The sequence below is a fragment of the Moschus berezovskii genome, chromosome 22 (assembly GCF_049115385.1).
Source record: "Moschus berezovskii isolate FMDL1 chromosome 22, NW_MosBer_1.0, whole genome shotgun sequence".
Taxonomy (NCBI): Eukaryota; Metazoa; Chordata; class Mammalia; order Artiodactyla; family Moschidae; genus Moschus; species Moschus berezovskii.
The window spans coordinates 16,385,280-16,408,613 of NC_142481.1; the positions used below are offsets into that span (position 1 = coordinate 16,385,280).

Genomic DNA, 23,334 nt, shown 5'->3' on the forward strand with positions numbered 1-23,334 from the left:
TCAAAGAATTTGCAGCAATTTTTACTCTGCCACAGTATTATAATTTTACAAATGAAGAAATTATAGTATGGAGCAGTTAAGCATCTTGTTCAGTATAACACAAGTAGGAAAGTGATGGGCTAGAGAGGATGATAAATGTCTTCCCCACATTTGTTATATTAATGAGTTTGTAAAAATGAATGGGAAGATTCTCAGATCTGAGTGATGGTGGAATACATTAAATTAACACATTCTGTTAATGATATATAAACCCCCTTATGCCAAGTCAGGTGCATGAATGAAGCAAAAGGGACCAATTACTACATTCACAGACTGTTCTACAACACAGGACTGACAAGGCATTCTCATATTTTTACATTATGAATTTTCAGATGATGGGTAAGGTGTGAATGTTGTCTAAAGGCCTTCTTACATTCCTTACATTCATAGGGTTTCTCACCAGAATGAATTCTCAGATGTTGAATAAGAGATGAATTAAGTCTAAAGGCTTTCCTACATTCCTTACATTCAAAAGGTTTTTCACCAGTATGAATGCTCTGATGTAGAGTAAGTTTTTGGCGCAATCTAAAGGCCTTCCCACATTCCTTACATTTATAGGGTTTCTCACCAATATGAATACTCTGATGTTGCGTAAGCTGTGAAAGTAGTCTAAAGGCCTTCCCGCATTCCTTACAGTCATAGGGTTTAACACCAATATGAATACTCTGGTGTGAAATAAGTTGTGAGTAACGACTAAAGGCCTTCCAGCATTCCTTACATTCATAAGGTTTCTCACCAGTATGAATTCTGTGATGAAGAATCAGATGATAACCACGACTAAAAGTCTTTCCACATTCCTTACATTCATAGGGCTTCTCACCAGTATGAATTCTCTGGTGGAGTGTCAGTTGTTGTCGTACTCTAAAGGCCTTCCCACATTCTTTACACTCATAGGGTTTCTCCCCAGTATGAAGTTTGTGGTGTACTCTAAGGCCGGACCCACACAAAAAGGCCTTCCCACATTCTTTACATTCATAGAGTTTGTCAGCAATATTAAGCTTCTGATGTCGAGTAAGATGTGCATACTGCCTAAAGGCTTTCCCACATTCTGTACATACATAGGGTTTCTCACCAGTATGAATCCTCTGATGGAGAGTAAGTTGTCCACGAACTCTGAAGGCCTTTCCACATTCTTTACATACATAGGGTTTCTCACCAATATGAATTTTCTGATGTACTCTAAGTTCTGGGCCACACATGAAAGATTCCCCACATTCCTTACATTCATAGAGTTTTTCACCAGAATGAAGTCTCTGATGTCGAGTAAGATGTGCAGTCTGTCTAAATGCCATCCCACATTCCTTACATTCATAAGGTTTCTCACCAGTATGAATTCGATGATGAAATGTAAGTTGTTGGCGTACTCTAAAGGCCTTCCCACATTCCTTACATTCATAGGGTCTCTCGACATAATGAATTCTCTGACGTGAAGAAAGAGATGAGCGTTTTTGGTAAGGGGACATTTTTTGAGATGTGAGTTTCACTTGGTTGAAATATTCCTCTTGTCCTTCAAATCTTCTTTTGGACTCCCAATCATTTTTTAAAATGAAGCTTTTAAGGCCATGATTTTTAATTCTTTCCATTATTTTCCACTGGGATAAGTTTATTTCATAAATGTCATTTTCTGAAGATAACTTCTTGATCTCATAGTTGGTCTCTAAATCTGAAAGAAAAAAAGAGAGCAAACACATGGTTTTTCTTTTTCTAAAAGAAGTAAATCTGGACTTCCCTGGTGGTCCAGTGGTTAAGAATCCACCTGCCACTGCAGGGGACATGGGTACAATCACTGGTCTGGGAACTAAGATCCCGCAAGTCACAGGGCCACTAAGCCCATGTGCCACAACTACTCAACCTATGCTCTAGGGCCTGCAAGTTGCAACTACTGAGCCTGTGCATTGCAGCTACTAAAGCCCATGCGCCTAGAGCCTGTGCTGTGCAATAAGAGAAGCCACCACAACTGTAGCCCACTCAATTCAATGAAGAACAGCCCCCTACTCACTGGAACTAGAGAAATTCCGCACACAGCAACAAAGACCCAGCACAGCCAAAAAATTAATTAATTAATTTTAAAAAATACATAAACTGTAGCAGGTAATATTTTTAAATTTCTGTTGTAGAAATAAAAGACAACCAGAGCACTACCCAATGAAATTCTAAAAATAGCTATACAATTTGGAAAAAAAAAACAACAAAAGGCAACACCAGGAAAATCAAAGTTCATGTAGGAAAGTAAGATTGGTAATTAAGTAAACATTTTAAATCTGTGGTTCTCATATTGAGACCATGAATCAGAATCACAAGGGAGTTTTTTACAAATATTATGATTTAGATACCACCTAAACCACATGGATCAGATTCTACAGTCTTAGACAGTAATATATTTAATATTCCCCTCAGGATTATTCTGATGGAGAATGATTAAAAATTCATACTTAAATTTTTTCAACAATTAGTCTTTATTCTTAGAATAAAATCAAACTTGTTAAAAGACCTCTGCTAACCTATAATACATCACCTCAAACCACTGTTCTCTTTACTGCTACCAGGAGAAGCCACAACCCACTTCAATATTCTTGCCTGGAGAATCCCATGGACAGAGGAGCCTGACAAGCTACAGTCCATGGGGTTGCAAAAACTTGGACATGACTTAAGCGACTGAGCACACATGCACACACAGAGAGGCAACTTTTCAGATCTCAGAACATATTCCCACTTACTTTCATTGTACTTTTCAGTCTGCTCTATTTCCCAAAATCTTCTGTTTGGGCTATTTGCATGGCTGACCCCTTCTCACTCTGAGGTCTTAAAGTCACTCTAAGGCTGACTCTACTGACAGCATCTAAAGCTATGTCCTTATTATACAGTTGACCCTTGAAAAACATGGGTTTGAACTGCGCAGGTCCACTTATACATGAACTTTTTCCAATAAATATACAAACATATATGTGTAGTAGAATATTGTGTACAAGACTTGTATTGAAGTACGTAGGCATAAGGTGAGTGATATTTAATACAAAATTAATTAGCTTTCTTTTATAAGAAAAGAAAGTTTGTTTTATAACTTTGCTTTCAAAGAATCACATTACTGTACACACTGCTTCTCTCCCTTGTAATTAGAGAAACCGTATATTAGCCTGTCATCACAGGTAAGTGGTTTTGTAAAAAATGTTTTCAATACATTTTATGAATATGACTGTACTACTATACGCCATAACGTTTATGCAGATTCATTCATTTCTGTATAGGCTAGGCCACCATTAAGCACTCATATCAATTATACTAGGCTACCATAAAGCAATCATATTGCTGCTTCTTCATTATCAATGCATGAGTTACTATATTTGTAAAAAATATTAATTTTTTCACATTATCTTTTCATTTTAGATGTCCATTGTTAGTAATACATTAATACCTACTGTGTTTTATATCATATAAGACAATACTGATGTAGGTTCTGACAGACAATTTATCTTATAAACAAACATAAACCTATGGTATCAATAAATATAGTACAGCACTATAAATGTATTTTCCTTTATGATTTCCTTAATATTTTCTCAAGCTAATATTATTATAAGAATATAGTATATAATATACATAACATATAAAATATGTGTTAATCAACTATATTATTGGTAAGGCTTTTGGTCAACAATAGGCTATTAGTAGTTCAGTGTGGGGGTAGTCAAAAGTTATATTTAGATTTTTGCCTATGCTGGGGGTCAATATCCTAAACCTTGGGTTGTTCATACGTATATATCAACCTAGATCTTTTGGCTCTTACTCACCTGGATATTGTCTTCTTCCTTTCCTCACTACTTTCCAGGGCTCTTTTCCTTGCTCTAATAAGGAAATCACATCTGGTTTAGAAATGAAGCATCCTGGACAGAAGGTAAGAAATACAAGGTGACATGGAATAATAATAAATTCAAAATTAGTTTGATTCAGTCTTGGTTAAATTTTTAATAAACTATAGGTCAAATTGTAATTGATAAAGCCTTTAGAACACAGAAAAATAAGATGACTTTAAAATATCATGTTAAAATTACATAAGAAATGGAGATTATAGAGGAAAGAAAGAGGTCTTATTTTAATTTATATTCACACAAGTACTCCTTTTCTTGAAAGCAATAGTGGTTGAGAGACTGTCCTGGTTCAATCTTGCCTCTGCCATATCCCCGTAGTGTGACCTTGGACAAGTTATTTCTATGCTTTATTTTCCTCACCTATAAAATAGGGATAATTATAGTACCTATTTACATGAATGTTAGCATTGCCTGGAATATATACTAAGTGGTATATCTATTTTATTAGTTGTTATTTATCATTGTTATTTTAATGAGAGAAAAAAGAAGTTTCCTGAGGCATTTACTATCTTTTTTCTCTTGGGATATCCATACAGCGTTAAACGCAAAGTTCTTGGATTTTTAACTTTCAATCATACAAGTGGGTAGAAGCAAATATGTTTATTAACAAAAAGAAAAGTCTTGAACTATAAATAAATCCAGTTGATACAACTTACTGTTTAAAAAAGTATATGTTCTTTTGATAGCCAGAGAAAAGCTAAGATACTAGTTCTAGCTATTTGGGGCTTCCCACATGGCTCAGTGGTAAAGAATCCACCTGTCAAGCAGGAGATGTGCAGGAGACGTGGGTTCTTCCCTGCAGAAGGAAATGGCAACCCACTCCAGTATTCTTGCCTGGGAAATCCCATGAATAGAGGAGCCTGCTGGGCTGCAGTCCATGGGGTCACAAAAGAGTCGGACAGAGACTTAGTGACTAAACAACACCAGAAGGTCACAAAAGGATGGGGAAGATGAATATGCTTAATGAGTGTGCTCATTTTCAAACAAAAAGCTCAAACTGTTCCCTTGAGAAAAGGGAGCAGATATTTAGTTTCTTAAAAAGTATGTCTAAAATTTCCAGAAAAGAAAGCTGATAGTACAGAAAACAGAGACTAAATTTCTAAAGGCAGATAACTTTACCCAATGAGACCAAGTTGCTGTAATTCTCCAACATTACATCTCTATACAAATCCCTCTGTTCCAAATTCAGGAATTCCCACTCCTCCAGAGAGAAGTCGATGGACACATCACTGAACATCACTGATCCCTGAAATGACAAACCATATAATACAACTGAAATTAAAGAAAATTTGTTTTAAGATGGAAAGAGGGAAAAAAATGAAAGAGATACTGCTGGAAACCAATCAAGCAAACAGGTTTGGGCTAGAAACCTGTAACACTGAGTTAGGAAATTAGAGTGCCTGCAGCATAATGCCTATGGGTCCCTAACCAACTGTGTTTCTACAGATAAAGCCTTTTATATACTCTGGCACATCTTAACTACCCAAACACATGTGGGAAAAGAAAAAAATGTTTTCTAATTAAATGAAATACTGTATATAAGCCTTCTGCCTGTTCTATGTCTCCCTCACAAATTCTCAAGAAATATGTTCTTATACCCTTTCCTCCTAAAGAACAGATTGTCGCTTTAAAAAAAAAATAGATGGTTTTATCCGTTTTTTAAAAAAATTATATATTTATTTTTGGCTACACTGGGTCTTCAGTACTGCACATGGGCTTTTTCTAGTTGTGGTGCAAGGGCTTCTCTTTGTGGTGGTTTCTCTTGGTGCACAGCACGGGCTTTACAGCACATGGGCTCAGTAGCTGTGGTGCACTAGCTTTGCTGCCCTACAGCATGTGGGATCTTCCAATACCAGGGATCAAACCACGGTCCCCTGCATCACAAGGCAGATTCTTAACCAATGGACCACCAGAGAAGCCCTAAGAAAAGATTTTTTTTAAGCTTTCCTGGTAATTCTGGTTAGAAAAGGATCTGAATACAATTAAAGAATTTCCTCCAAGTTCATTGTTGAATCAGATCATATGCATTTACCCAGTTATGACAAATTCTTTAATGAAATTAAAACTGGTTGTATGCAATGGATATGTGAGACCTAACTATTCTTATATACTTCAATATTTTTGTCTATGCAAAATTTTTAAGGTCCTCCTCAATTCTGAGGGGGAACTGAGGCCTGCATGTGCCTGCATGATCTTCTTTTCTGTCATTTTCCATCCTTCATTGTATGCATTCCGTGTTCCTGAGTTAGAGGATAATGTAGATTCTGGATATCAACAATGCAGAAATACAAAGATGTCATTCTAGACTAGCTCATCCTGTTCGAATACAAATGATGTACAGCTCTTAGGGATTTCCAGAGAAGATACTTGATGTCTCTGCATACTAGACCCAACCATAACCCTACCTAGTCCTAAAAGCCACACAAAACAAGAAGAGATCTCAGCATATACTGAGGCTGAGGTCATATGTGCATGCTCAGTCGCTCATTTGTGTCTGACTCTTTGCGATCCTTGGGAATGTAGCCCACCAGACTCCTCTGTCCATGGGATCTTCCCAGGCAAGAATACTGGAGTGGGTTGCCATTACCTCCTTCAGGGGATCTTACTGACCCAGGGATTGAATTGCAGGCAGATTCTTTACCACTGAACCATCAGGGAAGCCCTAGGTTAAGGTCAACCAATGGCAAATCTTACCTAATTACAAAACTCAAGTTTGGAAAAATTTAGTTTTCCTATGAGCAATCAAATCAGCCCATGCTCTCTCAACTACTCAAAAGAGATGGCCAAACATCTCCCTAAAGGGACTTCATTTCTGCTTCATTGCAGTTTTTAGCAGAAGACTGAGCACATACAAGAGATGCTGAGGGACTTTCCTGGTGGTCCAGGAGCTTAGATTCCATGTTCCCAATGCAGGGGGCCTGGGTTTGATCCCTGGTCAGAGAATTAGATCCCACATGCTGCAACTAAAAGTCTCATGTGCTACAACTAAGACCCAGCGCAGTCAAAGAAATAAATACTTTAAAAAAAGAGAGATGCTGAATGATTTGTTCTATGAATACATGAACAATAACTGGAAAAAAGAGGACTCACAAGAAGGGCACTGTACTATTTATTTGGCCTCATCTCTCATTGGATTTGGAGGAAATGGGTCCTTAGATGGGGCTCTAATAAGTAAGAAGTTTCAGGATAAATAAAAGTTCATAGGACCTTAATTTCCAGAAGGTGAAAGAAACCGCACTTACATGGGCCATGGTTTAGAAATTCAAGAACTGGTCAGTCCTCTTTGGGGTTTACTTGCCTGGAGAAGCAGAGTTCACAGAGGCCAGAGCTAAGGGGAGGGGAGAAAAAGGAGGCCATGAGATAAGATAGGCCTCAGAACTCTCAAAATGACTCAATTTAATACATTCTTTTTCTTCTCTGGACCTCCCCATCACAATACACACACATACAGAGGGAGATTTAAGAAAGTACGGACAAATCTAATCCCAACTTGTACATTTCAAGGGACCACATCATCTAAACCCAAATCCCTTCCAAAGTTTCACAAACCTGCTTAAATAGATACAAAAAGAGAAATTCATAGGATCATCTCTAGCAGCCATTCAGTTCAGTTCAGTCGCTCAGTCATGTCCAACTCTTTATGACCCCACGGACTGTAGTACACCAGGTTTCCCTGTCCATCACCAACTCCCAGAGCCTACTAAAATTCACGTCCATCATGTCGGTGATGCCATCCAACCATCTCATCCTCTGTCGTCCCCTTCTCCTCCCGCCTTCAATCTTTCCCAGCATCAGGGTCTTTTCCAACTGACAAACTACTGCACTGGCAGCCCTGCCTGCCTGCTATCAGAATAACTTCCAGAATCCACTGGGCTCATCATTATTTTCAATCAGAATCATCTACATTGCTTCCTGTATGGCTTCATTTGTCATTCTCTTTCTTACAACTTACGGTGAAAAGGTGTAGATTCATTTTCTCAGCAGTTAGGTAATAACATATCTATGTATCAAGACTTTTCACAAGAAAATTGTTGGTCCTTTAATGGACCGGAACTTGGTGGTCCGGAGTCAACCGATGAGAAAGTAAAGGATAGAGAAAGAGGCTAATCTTCCTTGGTTTACATAGAAAGCCAATAAAGCCTCTGGCACGGGGCTTGCTCTGTTCACGAAGGCCTCAGGTGCCTTCTCGATGGGGTGAAGGCACAGAGCGCCTTCTCGAGAGGGTCTTAGAAGCCCGGGCAGGAAAGTGAACCCAGAGAGCCTCTACACTCCAGGAATTAGCCTGAAAAAGAGAGATACAGAGATAGAGAAAGAGAGAGAGAGAAAGAGAGAAAGAGAGAGAGAGAGAGCGTGAGCAAGACACGGGGACCAAAGCTCTGATGGAGCAAAGGCGTTTTATTCAACATTGTGTAAGTATTTATATTGTCTTACAAGATAGCTACTTTCAGCAGAGATAAAATCAAAACTTACAAGTTATCAAGGAAACATGAGGTCATCCATATGAAAGAGAGAGAGTTGTAAATAGTCACTTTTACCATATAGTTCATAAAAAGGAAGAGGGTATTATCACCATATAGAAAAACTAATGAAGGAAATGCCTGGATTCCTCAGCCCCTTGGAGGCGGGGGTTTGCCTCTCCTCTTAATTCCTGAATATTCAGGAATTAATAAGGAACAGAGAACTCCTGACAGATCCAAAACAGCACACAGGAAGCCTCCTGTTAGATGCTTCCTGACAGAAAATGAAATAAAGGCATCAAAATTGGAAAGGAAGAATAAAACTACCTCTATTTGCTGACAAAATATTATATACAGAAAATCCTAAAGACTCTACCAAATACTGCTAGAACTAATAAAAGAATTCAGTAAAGCTGCAGGCTACAAAATTAACATACAAAAGTCAGTTGTGAGACTTCCTTGGTGGTCCAGTGTTTAAGAATCCACCTGCCAATGCAGGGGCGGTTCAATCCCTGGTCCAGGAAGATTGCACTTGCCATGGGGCAACTAAGCCTGTGTGCCACAGCTACCAAAGCCCACAGCTACCAAAGCCCATGTTCCACAACAAGAGAAATCAGTCCAATAAGAAGCCTGTGCACCACAACTAGAGAGTAGCCCCCACTCGCCACAACTAGAGAAAGCCTGCACACAGCAATGAAGACCCAGCACAGTCAAAAATAAATAAATTTAAAAAAAATCTGTTGTGTGTATCTACTAATAATGAACTACAAGAAAGAGAAACTAAGAAATAATCACATTTATAATTTCATTAAAAGATAAAATAACTAGGAATATATTTAACCACGGAGGTTAGAGACCTATACACTAAAAACTCTAAAACACCGATAAAAGAAACTGAAGATGACACAAATAGATATTCTACGCTCACGGATTATAAGAACATTGTTAAAATGTCCATACTACCCAGAATAATCTATAGATTAAATGCAACCTCTATCAAAATTCCACTGGACTATTCTGTGGAACAAGAACAAACAATCCTAAAATCTACATGGAACAACAAAAGCCCCAAAACAGCCAAAGCAATCTTGAGAAAGAACAAAGCTGGAGGTAGCATGCTTCCTGATTTTAAAATATATTACAAAGCAATAGTAATCAAAACAATATTAGCCCCCCAAAACTAGACATATAGGTTGATGGAACAGAATAGAGAACTCAGAAATACATAAAGAAATATATGCAAGGAAGTTCTTCAAAGAATAATTTATAATAAAAAGAATACCAAATAACAGTCAACAAGCTAAATACATTATGTTCCACTATATGATGGCATACTATACAATTATTAATAATGATGATACTGGTTCATATTAATTAATGAAGAAAGTTATCCATGATAAACTGCCAAGTACACTAAGCAGACTAAAAAGAACATATACAATGTTGGGAGGTGACTGACTCTCACAGGTTTTATTGACAGGATCCAGGATGTGAATCTAATCTCTGACACTTATCAACCAGGAAGGAGGCTTTGGACATATTACTTAATTTTCAGTGCCTCTGCTTCCTCACAGACAAACTGGAGAATAATAACAGTATCTATCTTATAGGGTTGTTGTTAATTGTCAATATAATAAAGAACTTAAAATGGCTTATTATAAACACTGAATAAAATGAAAAACGTGACGTCCATTCTATTTAATAAAATCATCTTTAATACTTTTCATTACAATTTAAAAATTTTGATCAACTTTAATAATCTAATACCAGAATACCTGTTTTTCCTTACTAGTAAATATTTTGAGATTTTTCACAACTGCTTTTTCTTAGAGTATCAGTAAAGTTTAGAAATAGGTTTAAGAATGTTATTTTTCTTAAGTAACAGTATTAGCAAACATGGATGTCTCAACAACCTAAAACGTGTAAATTCTCACAAGGGGAAGTATCTGCCACATGGATATATATGCACACAGGCACTAAGTCACTCAGTTGTGGCCGACTCTTTGCGACCCCATGGACTGTAGCCCTGCCAGGCTCCTCTGTCCATGTGATTGTCCAGGCAAGAATACTGGAGTGGGTTGCCTTTTGCTTCGCTAGGCGATCTTCTCGGCCCAGGGAATGAACCTGGGTCTCCTGCATTGCAGGCAGACTCTTTACCGTCTGAGTAACTAGGGGAGCACCCACAAGCACTATATCAAGTTAAGGGACAGGTCATACTGAGGAGAAGGAAGCAAATGTTCCCAGGTCCTAAAAAATAAAAATGCATTTCACAGAACAAAAGGAAACACCCATTTGCCTCGACCTTGACTTCTAGGTGGGCAACAGCAATTCGTTTCTCCTCCTCAACACAGCCCTTTTCTTAGTTTGACAAGACAGGGAAAGAAGGGAATCTTAAGACAGGCCTTTTTCAGAGCCCAGCTCATCCAGGATGAATAGGGCAAGCCACGACTACACGTGTCCCCAGCACCCACCACCCACCGTACCCGGAGTAAGTAAGCGTAAAAGTACTGACTCTTCCCAGGATTAGAGAAAAGACAGGGTCACGGCTGTGCTGGACTGGAATCGAACTTCAGAGAGGGAATTCGGCAGTTCTGAAACCCACAGCTGGAAGGTCTGGAGCTGTCTGCGAAAGCGTAGGTGGGTGGGTGGGTGAGTGAGTGTCCGTCTGGGCGCGCCCGCCCGAGGATGCAGCGTGGCGGGGTATGTGAGTGTGTGCGTGTGAGTGTGTCCGTGTGTCCGCGCGCACCCTCCCCAGGATGTAGTGCGGTGGGGATACTCCCAGGAGCCAACCTGGGGGCACGTTCAGTTCTAACATTCTTATCCCAAAACTGATTAGAGCCTTTTCGCTGGGGAGTCTTTTCTCTGGATCTCAGATATCTGACTCGGGGGATCACTAGTCTAAGGATGATAGAAAATTTCAGCTGTGACTCTAGGGTCGGAGTCACACAGTCCACCTCAACCTCTGGTCACACAAGAGGCTCTGAACCCGATTAAGTCACACAAACTCAAACCCACTAGTTCCGGCCTCACAGCCGCACACAGTCCCGATGACACATCCCGGTTCAGTCACGCCCACAGACAACAGCACAGCGTTATACCACCGCGGTTCTCACGCACACTGAGGTGCAGGGCTCCAGACGCTTCGCGCGCTTACCTTCCCTATCCTCATTCCCGGGCCGCAACGGCTTTCCTACCGATGGCCGGAACAAACGTTCTGAGCCAGAACTGGTCACCTGGGACGCCGAACCCCTCTCACGGTGATGCTAGTGGAAGAGAGGGCGAGACAGCTCAGGTCAGTACACGGCCCCGGGGCCTAACGGGCCGCGCGCAGGGGTTGTTGGGAGCTCCGGCAGCACGCACTGAGTGCGCAGGCGCGGTGGAGCCCCAGAGGGCGGAGTCTCAGTGAGGGAGCTGATTTGAGTGAGAGGTGTCGTGTCGAAGGAGCCGGAGAGCCGGTTGGTACCCAGCGAGGGTGGGATTCTCAGCTCTTTGTCCTGAGGAAGTCGCGCCTGGGCCTGGAGCTGGGCGGGGACGAACGACTGGCACAATAAAGGGGGATGATGTGCTTGCATAAATAGAACTCTCCGTGGGGCAAACCAAGAAGGTCTGTGACCGAGGAGCGCGCTTGTGTGTCTATCTTTGGAGTAGTTCTGGATGCGATTTTTTCATTGAATGTGACTTGTGTTTGAGATGGAGCGACTGGGGGGATTGGAATGCGGCTTAAAGAAGATTTTAGGACTGGAATTGTGTCGGGTGGTGTGGGACTGAGAATGTGGGGACCTGTGAGATAGTGAGACTTACTGTGAGAGTGCCTGAGGTTGCATTTTTGTGAACGTGTCTGTAATGTGACTCGGTTTTGATAAATTTTTTTCTCTTGGGCCTTTTCTACAGACCGTGGATGTGAGTCATTCAATGTGTGTCTGAGAAACGACATACCTAATTATGTGGTCAGTGTGTGTGCTTCTGGTATGTTCCTGCAGGATTGTGAGGTGTCTGTCTGCATGATTGGATGTGACCAACAGCCTTATTCTTCTCAACTCTGAAATAAATGTCGCATCTTCAAGGAGCATCAGCTTCACTGAAGGATTTTTCTGGGAAATTATATTTAATCAGGTTTATTAGGGAGAAAAATGCAAATAAGCATTACCTTTTTTACAGTTTATCCCGCTTACACAGGGTGTTTAAAAGGTTAACTTGAAATAATTCTATTCCTGTGCCATCAATAAATTCTGTAATTAAGTATAACCCAGCAAATATATAAAAATCCATAAGCAAGAGAAAAAGGAGTGAAAAAGGAAAGCTCCACATTATAGGAGGATGCCAGCTAATAAGTGTGTTTTACAGGACTGTGAACTCTGCTTCAAACACATTTAAAATATTTGGTTTTGATGAGGATTTTGTATTAGTATGGTGTCTTCCTTTAAGTTCAAGTTCATTTTATTGCCTTCTCTCATGTCACCTATCACCTGCAGTTAGGGAAGATAGTGACATTGTTAAAATGAACACATCTTCATGACATGAAGGCTTGCTATTGGTGGGGTAATATTTTAACACAGTTTATCAGGCAATACTGAGTTTTCTTTTAAATCAGTCTCTGATTTTTTTTCCCAAGGCTTAATGTTTGCCTTGCCTGATGGTGACCAGCTAGCAGAGCCTCTCTTTAAAGAGCCTTTACACTCACCGTGTCACTTGCGTTGGTGGAAAAAAGGTACCCAGGGAATAGGTTTTCCAAAGCAGGGCAATAGGTGGATGGATGAGTCTAATTACAAAAGACGTGCTGGCAGCTTGTATGCATCCTCAAATGCATTTTTACTGGGGTGAGGGCTTAAAACCTATGTGGTTTCTGGGTCCTTATCCAGGGAGTTGTTGTTGTTCAGTAGCTAAGTTGTGTCCGACTCTTTGTGACGCCATGGACTACAGCACGCCAGGCTTCCTTGTTATCCTCATCCATCAGAGGGCAGACAGAAAAAGTAAGAACTACAATCCCATGGTCTCCAGAAAGAAAACCACAATCACAGAAAAGTAACCAAAATGATGACATGGATCACAACCTTGTGTAACTCAATGAAACTATAAGCCAAGCCATGCCTTGCAGGGCCACCTAAGATGGATGGGTCATGGTGGAGAGTTCTGACAAAATGTGGTCCACTGGAGAAGGGGATGGCAAACCACTTTGGTATTCTTGCTTTGAGAACCCCATGAACAGTATGAAAAGGCAAAAAGATATGACACTGGAAGATGAGCTTCCCAGGTCGGTAGGTGTCTAGGGAGGGAGGCACTGATCATTCCTTATGTATAGATTGCCCAGTCCAACCTTATATTTGCTTACTAAAGAGTTCTGCTCCCAATTCCCATGTCTGGGTGTATGTGTGGGTTGAGTTCCCCACACCACCAAGCAGTTTTCAGACACTGGCTGGGTGTCTGCAATTTGACTGAATTCTGACTCTTTGTACCTGGAGATAGTGTCAGATTTCAGAGGTTAAGGACTCAGTCCTATACCTCCCCACCCCCAACTTCAAGATGTTGTTTAGCTGCTTAGTTGTGTCTGACCCTTTTGTGACCCCATGGACTGTAGTCCACCAGGCTCCTCTGTCCATGAGATTTCTAGGACAGATTTCTCTGTCCATGAGATTTCTACTGGAGTGGGTTCCCATTTCCTTCTCCAGGGGATCTTCCTAACCCAGAGATCATATCCACAGCTCCTGCATTGGCAGGTGGATTCTTAACCACTGATCCACCAGGGGAACCCCCAACTTCAGATGCCAGTTGCAAATCCAGGTTATCACCTGTGCCTTGGACCAACTTGTTATAGATTGGAGGTTCCAGCAACCCACTCCCTGGGTTTGGTTCACTTACTAGAGGGGCTAACAAAACTCATAGGAACATTTTACTTACTGGATTATTGGTTTATTATAAAATGATATAACTCGAACAGCCAGGTGGAAGAGATGAACAGGGCAAGACATAGGGAAAAGGCAGAACTCCCTCGCTGAACTCCCACATGTTCTTGCCTACCACTATCCCTGAGTTTCTACATTTTCACACAATCGGAAGCTCTCTGAACCCCATCGTTTTGGGTTTTTATGAAAGTCTCATTACATGGGCATGGTTTATTAAATCATTGGCCACTGGTGATTTATCCAACCTCCAGCCCTCCTCCCCTCCCTGGAGGTCAGGGTTGTGGGACTGAAAGTTCCAACCCTCTAATCATATGGTTGGCTCTGGAAACCAGCCTCCAGCCTTAGGCGTAGTCCATAAGTTACCCTCATTAACACAGCAAGAGATGTCCTGATCACCCTCATTACAGGATATTCCAAGGGTTTTAGAGATCTGTACCAGAAACAGGAAGAAGACCAAACATATATTTATTATAAATCACAATATCACACTTATTCTCCATCATCATTGTTGCCATGAGCAGATGGATTCTGAGTACAAAGTGCTCTGAGAAACACTAGGGAAGTGCTGGCACAAGAAAGGCCATGTGAGGACACAGTGAGAAGGTGGCCATCTGCAAACCAAGGAGAGAAGCAGGAAACACTTGCTGACATCTTGATCTTGGCCTATTAGCAACCAGAACTGTGAGAAAATAAATTTCTGTTGCTTAAGCCACCCAGTCTGTGGTAATTTGTTATGACAGCCCTAGCAAACTAATACAGATGGTACCCTCATGAACCCCAAAAAAGAGCAGGTGGGGAGGGACTTCCTTGGTGGTACAGTGGTTGACAATTTAACTTCCAACACAGGGTCCAATCTCTGGTCAGGGAACTAGATCCCACATGCCATGGGGAAACTAAGCCACAAGTTGCAATGAAGATTCCTCGAGGCTAAGACTACCAAAAATAAATAAATATTTTTTAAAAAGCAAGTGGGAAAAAAATCACATTGCAATACCTGTATGGTGAATCTGTGTATCTGTGAAGAAGGAAGCCAATCAAAGTAACCAGACATCTGAAGTAATATGAAAACAAGAGAACACCAAAGCAGATATTCACCGGAAAGCACAGTGGGCCAAGCTGACAACAAAATCTGAAACAGGATGCAGCTTTGCCCACACCAATGGGAGTGAAGTGCAAGTGGTCCGTGAAGGAAGCTCTGAAGGGGCTTGTGAAGTCCTGTCTGTGAGAGATCTCAAAGTAGACAGCCCAAATTTTTTTTCCAGGAGAAAGTTCCTCCCTGAGGAAAAAACACAAGAATGGAATCATAAGTGTCAGAAAGCCATTATGTGTGTGTGTATGTAAACATATATGTGTGTATGTATATATCATATGTTGTTGTTTAGTCACTAAGTCATGTCCAACTCTTTGTGACTCCATGAACTGTAGCACACCAGGCTTCCCTGTTCTCCAGTATCTCCCAGTTTGCTCAAATTCATGTCCATTGAATTGGTGATTCCATCTAACCATCTCATCCTTGGCCGTTCCTTTCTCCTGCCCTCAATCTTTCCCGAATCAAGGTCTTTTCCAATGAGTTGGCTCTTCACATCAGGTGACCAAAGTATGGCCCAGGAGAAATATCAACAATCTCAGATATGCAAATGATACCACTCTAATGGCAGAAAGTGAAGAGGAACTAGAGAGCCGTAAAAGAAGAAAGTGGGAAAAGCTAGCTTAAAACTCAGTATTCAAAAAACTAAGATCATGGCATCTGGTCTTACCACTTCATACAAATAGAATGGGAAAAAGTGGAAGCTGTGACAGATTTTATTTTCCTGAGCTCCAGAATCACTGCAGACGGTGACTGTGGCCATGAAATTAAAAGACACTTGCTCCTTGGAAGGAAAGCTATGACATACCCAGACAGTGTATTAAAAAACAGAGACATTACTTTGCTGCCAAAGGTCCTTATAGTCAAAGCTGTGGTTTTACCAGTAGTCATGTACAGTTGTGAGAGCTGGACCATAAAGAAGGCTGAGTGTCAAAGAACTGATGCTTTCAAACTGTGGTTCTGGAGAAGACTCTTGCGAGTCCCTTGGACTGCAAGGAGATCAAACCAGTCAATCCTAAAGGAAATCAACCCTGAATATTCACTGGAAGGACTGATGCTGAAGCTCCAATACTTTGGCTACCTGATGTGAACCGTAACTGACTCATTGGGAAGGACTCTGATTCTGGGAAAGACAGGGCAAAAGAAGAAGGGGGTGACAGAGGATGAAATGGTTAGATAACATCACAGAGTCAATGGACATGAACTTGAGCAAACTCCAGGAGATAGAAGGACGGAGAGCCTGGAGTGCTGTAGTCCATGGGGTCCCAAAGAGTTGGACATAACTGAGGGACTGAAGAACAAGAACAGATAGAACTGGAGTTGCAATTAAATTTCAATATTAGAAGAAACAATGAATGAACAATTCATGAATCAAAGATGATGACAGTCTTTAACCTACCGACTCAAATCGTCTAACCTAGATATATTATGGAAAAACTGTATAAAATCAAAGACAATGAGAAAATCTTTTTTAAAAAAAGCAAACAAAAAGATAAATTACATTCGTATTAGCCAATAGACTAATAGCTGACTTTTCACAGCAGCAAAGAAAGTTGGGAGAGTGGAATGATGGCTGAAATAAAATAATAATGAGATATAGGGAAAATGATCCCAGATGGTAATGCTGAGAAACAAGAATGAATGAAAAGCAATTTAGGAATTACAGGGGCAAATGTAGATGAATATTGACTATAAAAAACTGTTATGTCTAGAAGGTTAAAAAAAGATAATAAAATGCAAGATAGCAATAATCTGCATTGGGATATGGGTAGATAAATGTAGCTAAAGTACTCTATGTATGGTCTGTTGTCACATGAATGAATAAAGATATGAATGGTTTTAGACTTTGATAGGTTTAAGTATTCATGTTATTTTAAGTAGCCCTTAAAGTACAGAAATAGTACGTAGAATTTCCAATAATAGAGATAAAAAACAATGATAATTTTTAAAATCATGAAGAAAACAGAGAAAAAAAGAATATAGAATCATCAAGATAAACAGAAAAGAACAAAGTTAAGATGGCAGATTTAAAGATAAATATATCAGTAATTATACTGAATAAACTGGATCTAATACTCTATTTAAAAGACAAAGATCACTTTGATGTTTGACAGAAAACAATAAAATTCTGTAATGCAATTATCCTTTCCTTAAAAATAAATACATTTCCTTAAAAATAAATACCTGAACCCTGTATAAGAGACTGCAAAAGAGACATAGGCATTTAGAACAGTCTTTGGGACTCTGTGGGAGAGGGTGAAGGTGGAATGATTGGAGAGAATGGAATTGTAGCATGTATATTATCATAAGTGACCAGTCCAGGTTCGACGCATAAATTTTCCTCTGTTCAAAAAAAAAAAAAGAATGTAAATGCCGGTGATGATTATGTTATGATTTTATTAACATTGATAATGAGAGCAAGTTGGAAAAAATAAATAAATAAATACATTAAAAAAATACAAAGTCACATTGAATTTAAAGAATGCAACTATATTGTGTTTATAAACACATCTATAACTTAAGGGCACAAAAAATTAAATTGTATAATGCAAACAATAAACACATAAGTTCATGTAACAATACTACTAGCAGACAACCTAAACTTTAAGACAAGATGCATTATTAGAGGTACCTGTTTGAAGATCTTGTCTGATGTAGTTATCTTGCAAGAGTGTTATTTTTTCTCATGCTCCCCTCCTCTAATATGCAGACCATAAATTATAATCAAATCTCAGCATATTCTGAAAGTCAAACCTAATATCAAAAACATTGTCTAAGGATAATGTAGAGAATACATGAGGAAATACTTTCACCAGTGGACACAACAGTGATTCCAATACAATGCAAAGTGGGACTTGTTGCTATTGTTTAATCACTAAGTTGTGTCTGACTCTTTTGCAACCCCATGGACTGTGCCTGCCAGAGTCCTCTGTGCATGGGATTTCCCAGGCAAGAATACTGGAGTGGGTTGCCATTTCCTTTTCCAGGGGATCTTTTCTACCCAGGGTTCAAACCCATGTCTCCTGCACTGGCAAGCAGATTCTTTACCACGGAGCTGCCAAGGAAGCCCAAAGTAAGACTATAACTTGGCTATTTAGAGCTCCTCATGACCCTGGACAACAGGCCAAAGACAGGGGTGGGAAAGGAAGGGTGTAGGTTGGTGTTTGCCAGGCTGGTTGATCCTTCTGAAGGGAAAGACAGATTTGAAATTTCCAAATGGAACATGGATAGACCCCAAAGATTCCTCTGGGTCAACTCCTATTGTTTCCAGTAGTAAAAGTTAATAGAAGACTATAATAATCAATAAGGATTCAGATCCTTTATGAAAGGTTTGAGTGTGGGAATTTCCCTGGTGGTCCAGTGGCTAAGACTCCTCAGTCCCAATGCAGGGGGATGGGGTTCCATCCTTGGTCAGGGAACTAGATCCTACATGCCACAACTAAGAGTTCACCTGCCACAACAAAAGATCCTGCATGCTGCAACAAAGATCAAAGATCCTAAGACCTGGCGCAGCCAAATAAATAATTAAATGAATACATTTTAAAAAAGGGAATGTGTCACAATTATCATTTACAGAGAAGACTGGAGCATCTATCTAATTTATATATAGCTATCTACTATAACTGTGGGAAGGGCTTCCCTGGTAGCTTAGCTCGTAAAGAATCCGCCTGTAATGTGGGAGACCTGGGCTTGATTCCTGGGTTGGGAAGAGCCCTTGGAGGAGAGCATGGCAACCCACTCCAGTATTCTTGCCTGGAGAAGCCCCATGGACAGAGGAGCCTGTGGGCTATAGTCCATGGGGTCACAAAGAGTCGGACAGGAATGAGCAACTAAGCACAGCACATAATTGTGGTGACTCGGCGGTAAAGAATCCACCTGCCAATGCAGGAGACTTGGGTTAGATCCATGGGTCAGGGAGATCCCCTGGAGAAGGAAATGGTTACCTACTCCAGTATTTTTCCCTGGGAAATTCCATGGACAGAGGAGCTACATGGGCTACAGTGCATGGAGGAGTTGCAAAAGAGTTTGACAAAACTTAGCGACCAAACAACAACAATATATTATGATTACATTTCTTTTTTACTCTTTTTCTTCTGTGTAAGTTGTTACAACTTCCACAAAATTTACAGAATGTCTACAAAGAGATCCTGACAGATATATAGGCAGTACAGACATTACCCAGCACATTTTCGGTTGAATGGGAAATGGCTATATTAAGTGAAATTTTCATTTTCAGCTGTGGGAAGAATTATGCATGATTAACAGGATGCCATCTTGTAAACACTGGCCACTTGTTTGGCTGCCCAGTTCATGTGCACACTTGCTCTGATGGGAAACATCCATCTTTACCAAGTAGGGGCTGACTCTCACAAACTGAAAATGTGTCTCAGCCTCCACAGCAGCTAATGCACAGGGAAGGAACCTAGGATTCGACATTTAAACACATCCCCCTCAAAACAGCAAGCTCTTGGTACAGAGGAACAAGGGCTGTGAAAATTCTATCTGGGTGATGGGTAACCTGTGGTACCCAGGTGGCAGTATCAGGAACACCCAGAGCCCAGCATCCATGGTGTCTGTAGTGTATGCTGAAGATTCTATATACAGCAGCACCAGTGGCAACCTCACTACACAAGTTCTGTGTTATCATTTGGAGCATTGTTTCTGGCTCTGTATCTCTGTTCTTCAGCATTCTAAGATTTTCCATGAGTAACTCAATGTCATCTGAATGAATTCCTTCTCTATTCCAGTTAATAAAATGTAGAACATATTTACTGTAAATGGTATGTTTTCATTAACATTATAGAAATAAAACAAAGATGGCTATGGAAAAATTTTTTGTGGGTGACAATTGACTATAACTTTCTCCTCCTGATTTCTGGACAGACTGAGTAATATAGCATTTTTGTTGGTAATGCTTTATTGAAAGTGGCAGCCTGAATTAGGAGTTAAAATGCACATTCTAATACTTCATTCAAACCCTAAATACTGGGACATATACCAGCAAAGGAATGGGTCTGCAGAGTCTGCATAAGGAATCACAGCCTGCCCCAGGAAATATGAGAAATTCAGAGTCAAATAAAGGGAGGCAATTTATGTGCTTTAACACATTTCACCAAGGTAATAAATCTTTCTTTTATAACACACAAGCACTGGGATGAAAACAGGAAGCAGAAATAATCCTCAAAATCCAACTGTTCAATCTATAATAATGGGGAAATCTGGTTAAAAAGTCCTGCTCAAAATCCACCATGATCAGGTCTGCATCATAAAATAAGAAAATAAAAAGGTGTAATAGTGTGAGATGGGTATATACTTTATCTGCACATTGTAGAAGGTCAAAAGAGTCTAACACTTTATAATCAATACCTGAATAAAATATGTCAAGACTTGGACTTCCCTGGTGGTCCAGTGGTTAAGAATCTGCCTGCCAATTCCGGGGACCCAGGTTCGATCCCTGATCTGGAAAGATTCCACATGCCTCAGAGCAGTTAAGCCTGTGTGCCACAACTATTAAACCTGCACTCTAGAACATGTTCTCCTCAACAAGCGAAGTCACCACAGTGAGAAGTCCAAGCACCACAACCAGAGAGTAGCCCCTGCTTGCTGCAACTAGAGAAAGCCCACAGGCAACAGCAAAGACCCAGAACAGCCAAAAATAAATAAAAATTTAAAATGTCAGACTTTCAGATGTTACTAGCATATTTTAAGGAATATATATTTTATGTACATTATAAAAATATTATAGAAGGATGAACAGCTGTCAAAGAAATTTCAAGACATACATATATTAATTAATATCCACTCAGTGTCAATTGTTCACTCGTTTGGGCTATCTGTATTTATATTTATTTGGCTGCACCAGGTCTTAGTTGTAGCACAGGGGGCCTTTAGTTGCAGTATGTGGGATCTAGTTCCCTGACCAGGGATTGAACCCTGGTCTTACGCACTGGGAGCACAGAGTCTTAGCGACTAGACCACCAGGGAAGTCCCAGGCATATTCTGTATTTAAACTTAATAATCCCAGTGAGATTTTTACTGGATTTAAAAAATTTCTAAATTCTAATGAAGAACTATTTGTATTTTTAAATAAAAACTATGTGTTTATATGTATTTTTATTTACAAATAATGTTACTGAAAAGTATAATTCAAAGGTTGCTGGTAAACAGATCTGAGGTTATGAGCATTTAACATATGATATTTTAATTCAGAAGATGAATAGTTTAATAATTGTTTCTGGTATAACTGGTTTTATTTATGCATGTAAACAAAGGTGACATACTATGTCATAACATATATAGTAATCAATCCAGATGGGTCAATTAAATCTGTGTGTGTGTTTAGTTGCTAAGTTGTGTCTGACTCTTTGTGACCCCATGGAGACTGCAGCCTGCCAGGCTTCCCTGTCTTTCACTGTTTTCCAGAGTTTGCTCAAATTCATGTCCACTGTGTGTGTACATACCTACATAAAACATATGAAAAACTTCACTTTTTTCCTTTATCCCCTTGCCCTCTGAAATTTTCTCTAAGTAATACTTTTCTAAGAAACATATTTGGAAATATTTTTGGAAACCTACTTTACAGAAATAAAATAAATAGACAAGAATATAATATGTGACTGTTTATTGCAGCACTAATTTTAAATGGAAAAGAAGAGACAATCTAAAATATCACAACTGGGGAAATACTGTAGTTGAATAGGTATCAGTACAAGCAGAGTATGGAATATACTCCAACCATTTAAACAACTAAGTTCAGTCATTATTTACTGACTCAAAAGAAAATCCAAAATGTACAGCTGAATATAAGAAAGAAAATTACAGAGAAATGTATAAAATATCATCCACTTTCTGGGCAAAAAATATACTAATTTGTGTTACTGTTTAAGCATGAAGAAATACATGGGGGAGATACATGAGGTGCAGACATTACTCAGAAGGAAATGGAAACAGGAGGGAGTGAGGAATGGAGAGAAGCAGATACTAAGTTTTTTTTTTTAATTAGCACTGTTTCATTGGTTTTGGTGCAAATGCATTACTTCTGTAATTTTACTAATAGAAGAAGAACTCAATAAATGACTTAAAATACGCACACTAAAGAATATAAAATTTCACTTACTTTTCATTTTTTGTTGTTGTTTATAGTCACTCCGTTGTGTCAGACTCTTGACCAACTTTTGGATTGTAGCCCCAGGCTCCTCGGTCCATGGGATTTCCCAGGCAGGAATACTAGAGTGGGTTGCCATTTCCTTCTCCAGGGGATATTCCTGACCTAGGGATCAAACCTGAGTCTCCTGCTTGGCAGGTAGATTCTTTACCAGTGAGCTACCAAGAAGCAAGCCCCAGTTCTCATTTTAGTGTAATGCAAAACATTAGAACAAAATAGCCTCATCTTTACTAATTCTCCCATCTGCATGTATGTTGCTCATTCTAACATCTCAAATTGATTATGAAATATTTTACTTCTTCATGCCTGGTAAAAATAAAGTAGCTCAACGTTTTGTCCTCTAACGTGGGACCTAAGAAAAAAAGAGAAAGGGGCATGAAGGGACAGACCTGTAGTAACTTTGGACATATGGATTTTCCTTCCACAGAATGGTACCATCCAAATGTAGGAAGCTGCTTGCTGAGTGTAAAAATTGAAGCACAGCAAAGACTCATCCCAAAACACTAACCTAACCTTGGGGTGGGTATTGTGGCTGACTCTTTGGGATCCTTTGGACTCTTGCCCTCTAGGCTCCTCCATCCATGGGATTTTCCAGGCAAGAATACTGGAGTGGGTTGCCATTTCCTCCTCCAGGGGAATCTGCCTGACCCAGGGATTGAACCCATGTCTACTGTCTCCTGCATTGCAGGCAGATTCTTTACCACTGAGCCACTGGGAAAGCCTTCAACCTAACCATAAACAAAATAAATTATGGGACACTTTTTTTAAACTTCAGAATTTCTTAAGAAAATTTAGTAGGCTTCCACACTATAGTGGCAGA

General features: G+C 39.8%; 1 protein-coding gene across 1 annotated transcript in view; it reads right to left on the reverse strand.

Moving 5' to 3' along the window:
* Positions 1-344: 344 nt before the first annotated feature.
* Positions 345-23,334, reverse strand: part of LOC129546102 (uncharacterized) — a 57,107-nt gene continuing 34,117 nt past the window's right edge. The window contains exons 6-10 of the mRNA XM_088829973.1: positions 11,665-11,901; positions 11,517-11,552; positions 5,025-5,151; positions 3,828-3,920; positions 345-1,702 (exon numbers count right to left, since the gene is read on the reverse strand). Coding sequence (XP_088686099.1) covers positions 345-1,702; positions 3,828-3,920; positions 5,025-5,151; positions 11,517-11,552; positions 11,665-11,901 — 1,851 coding nt within the window. The remainder of the gene's footprint in view (positions 1,703-3,827; positions 3,921-5,024; positions 5,152-11,516; positions 11,553-11,664; positions 11,902-23,334) is intronic.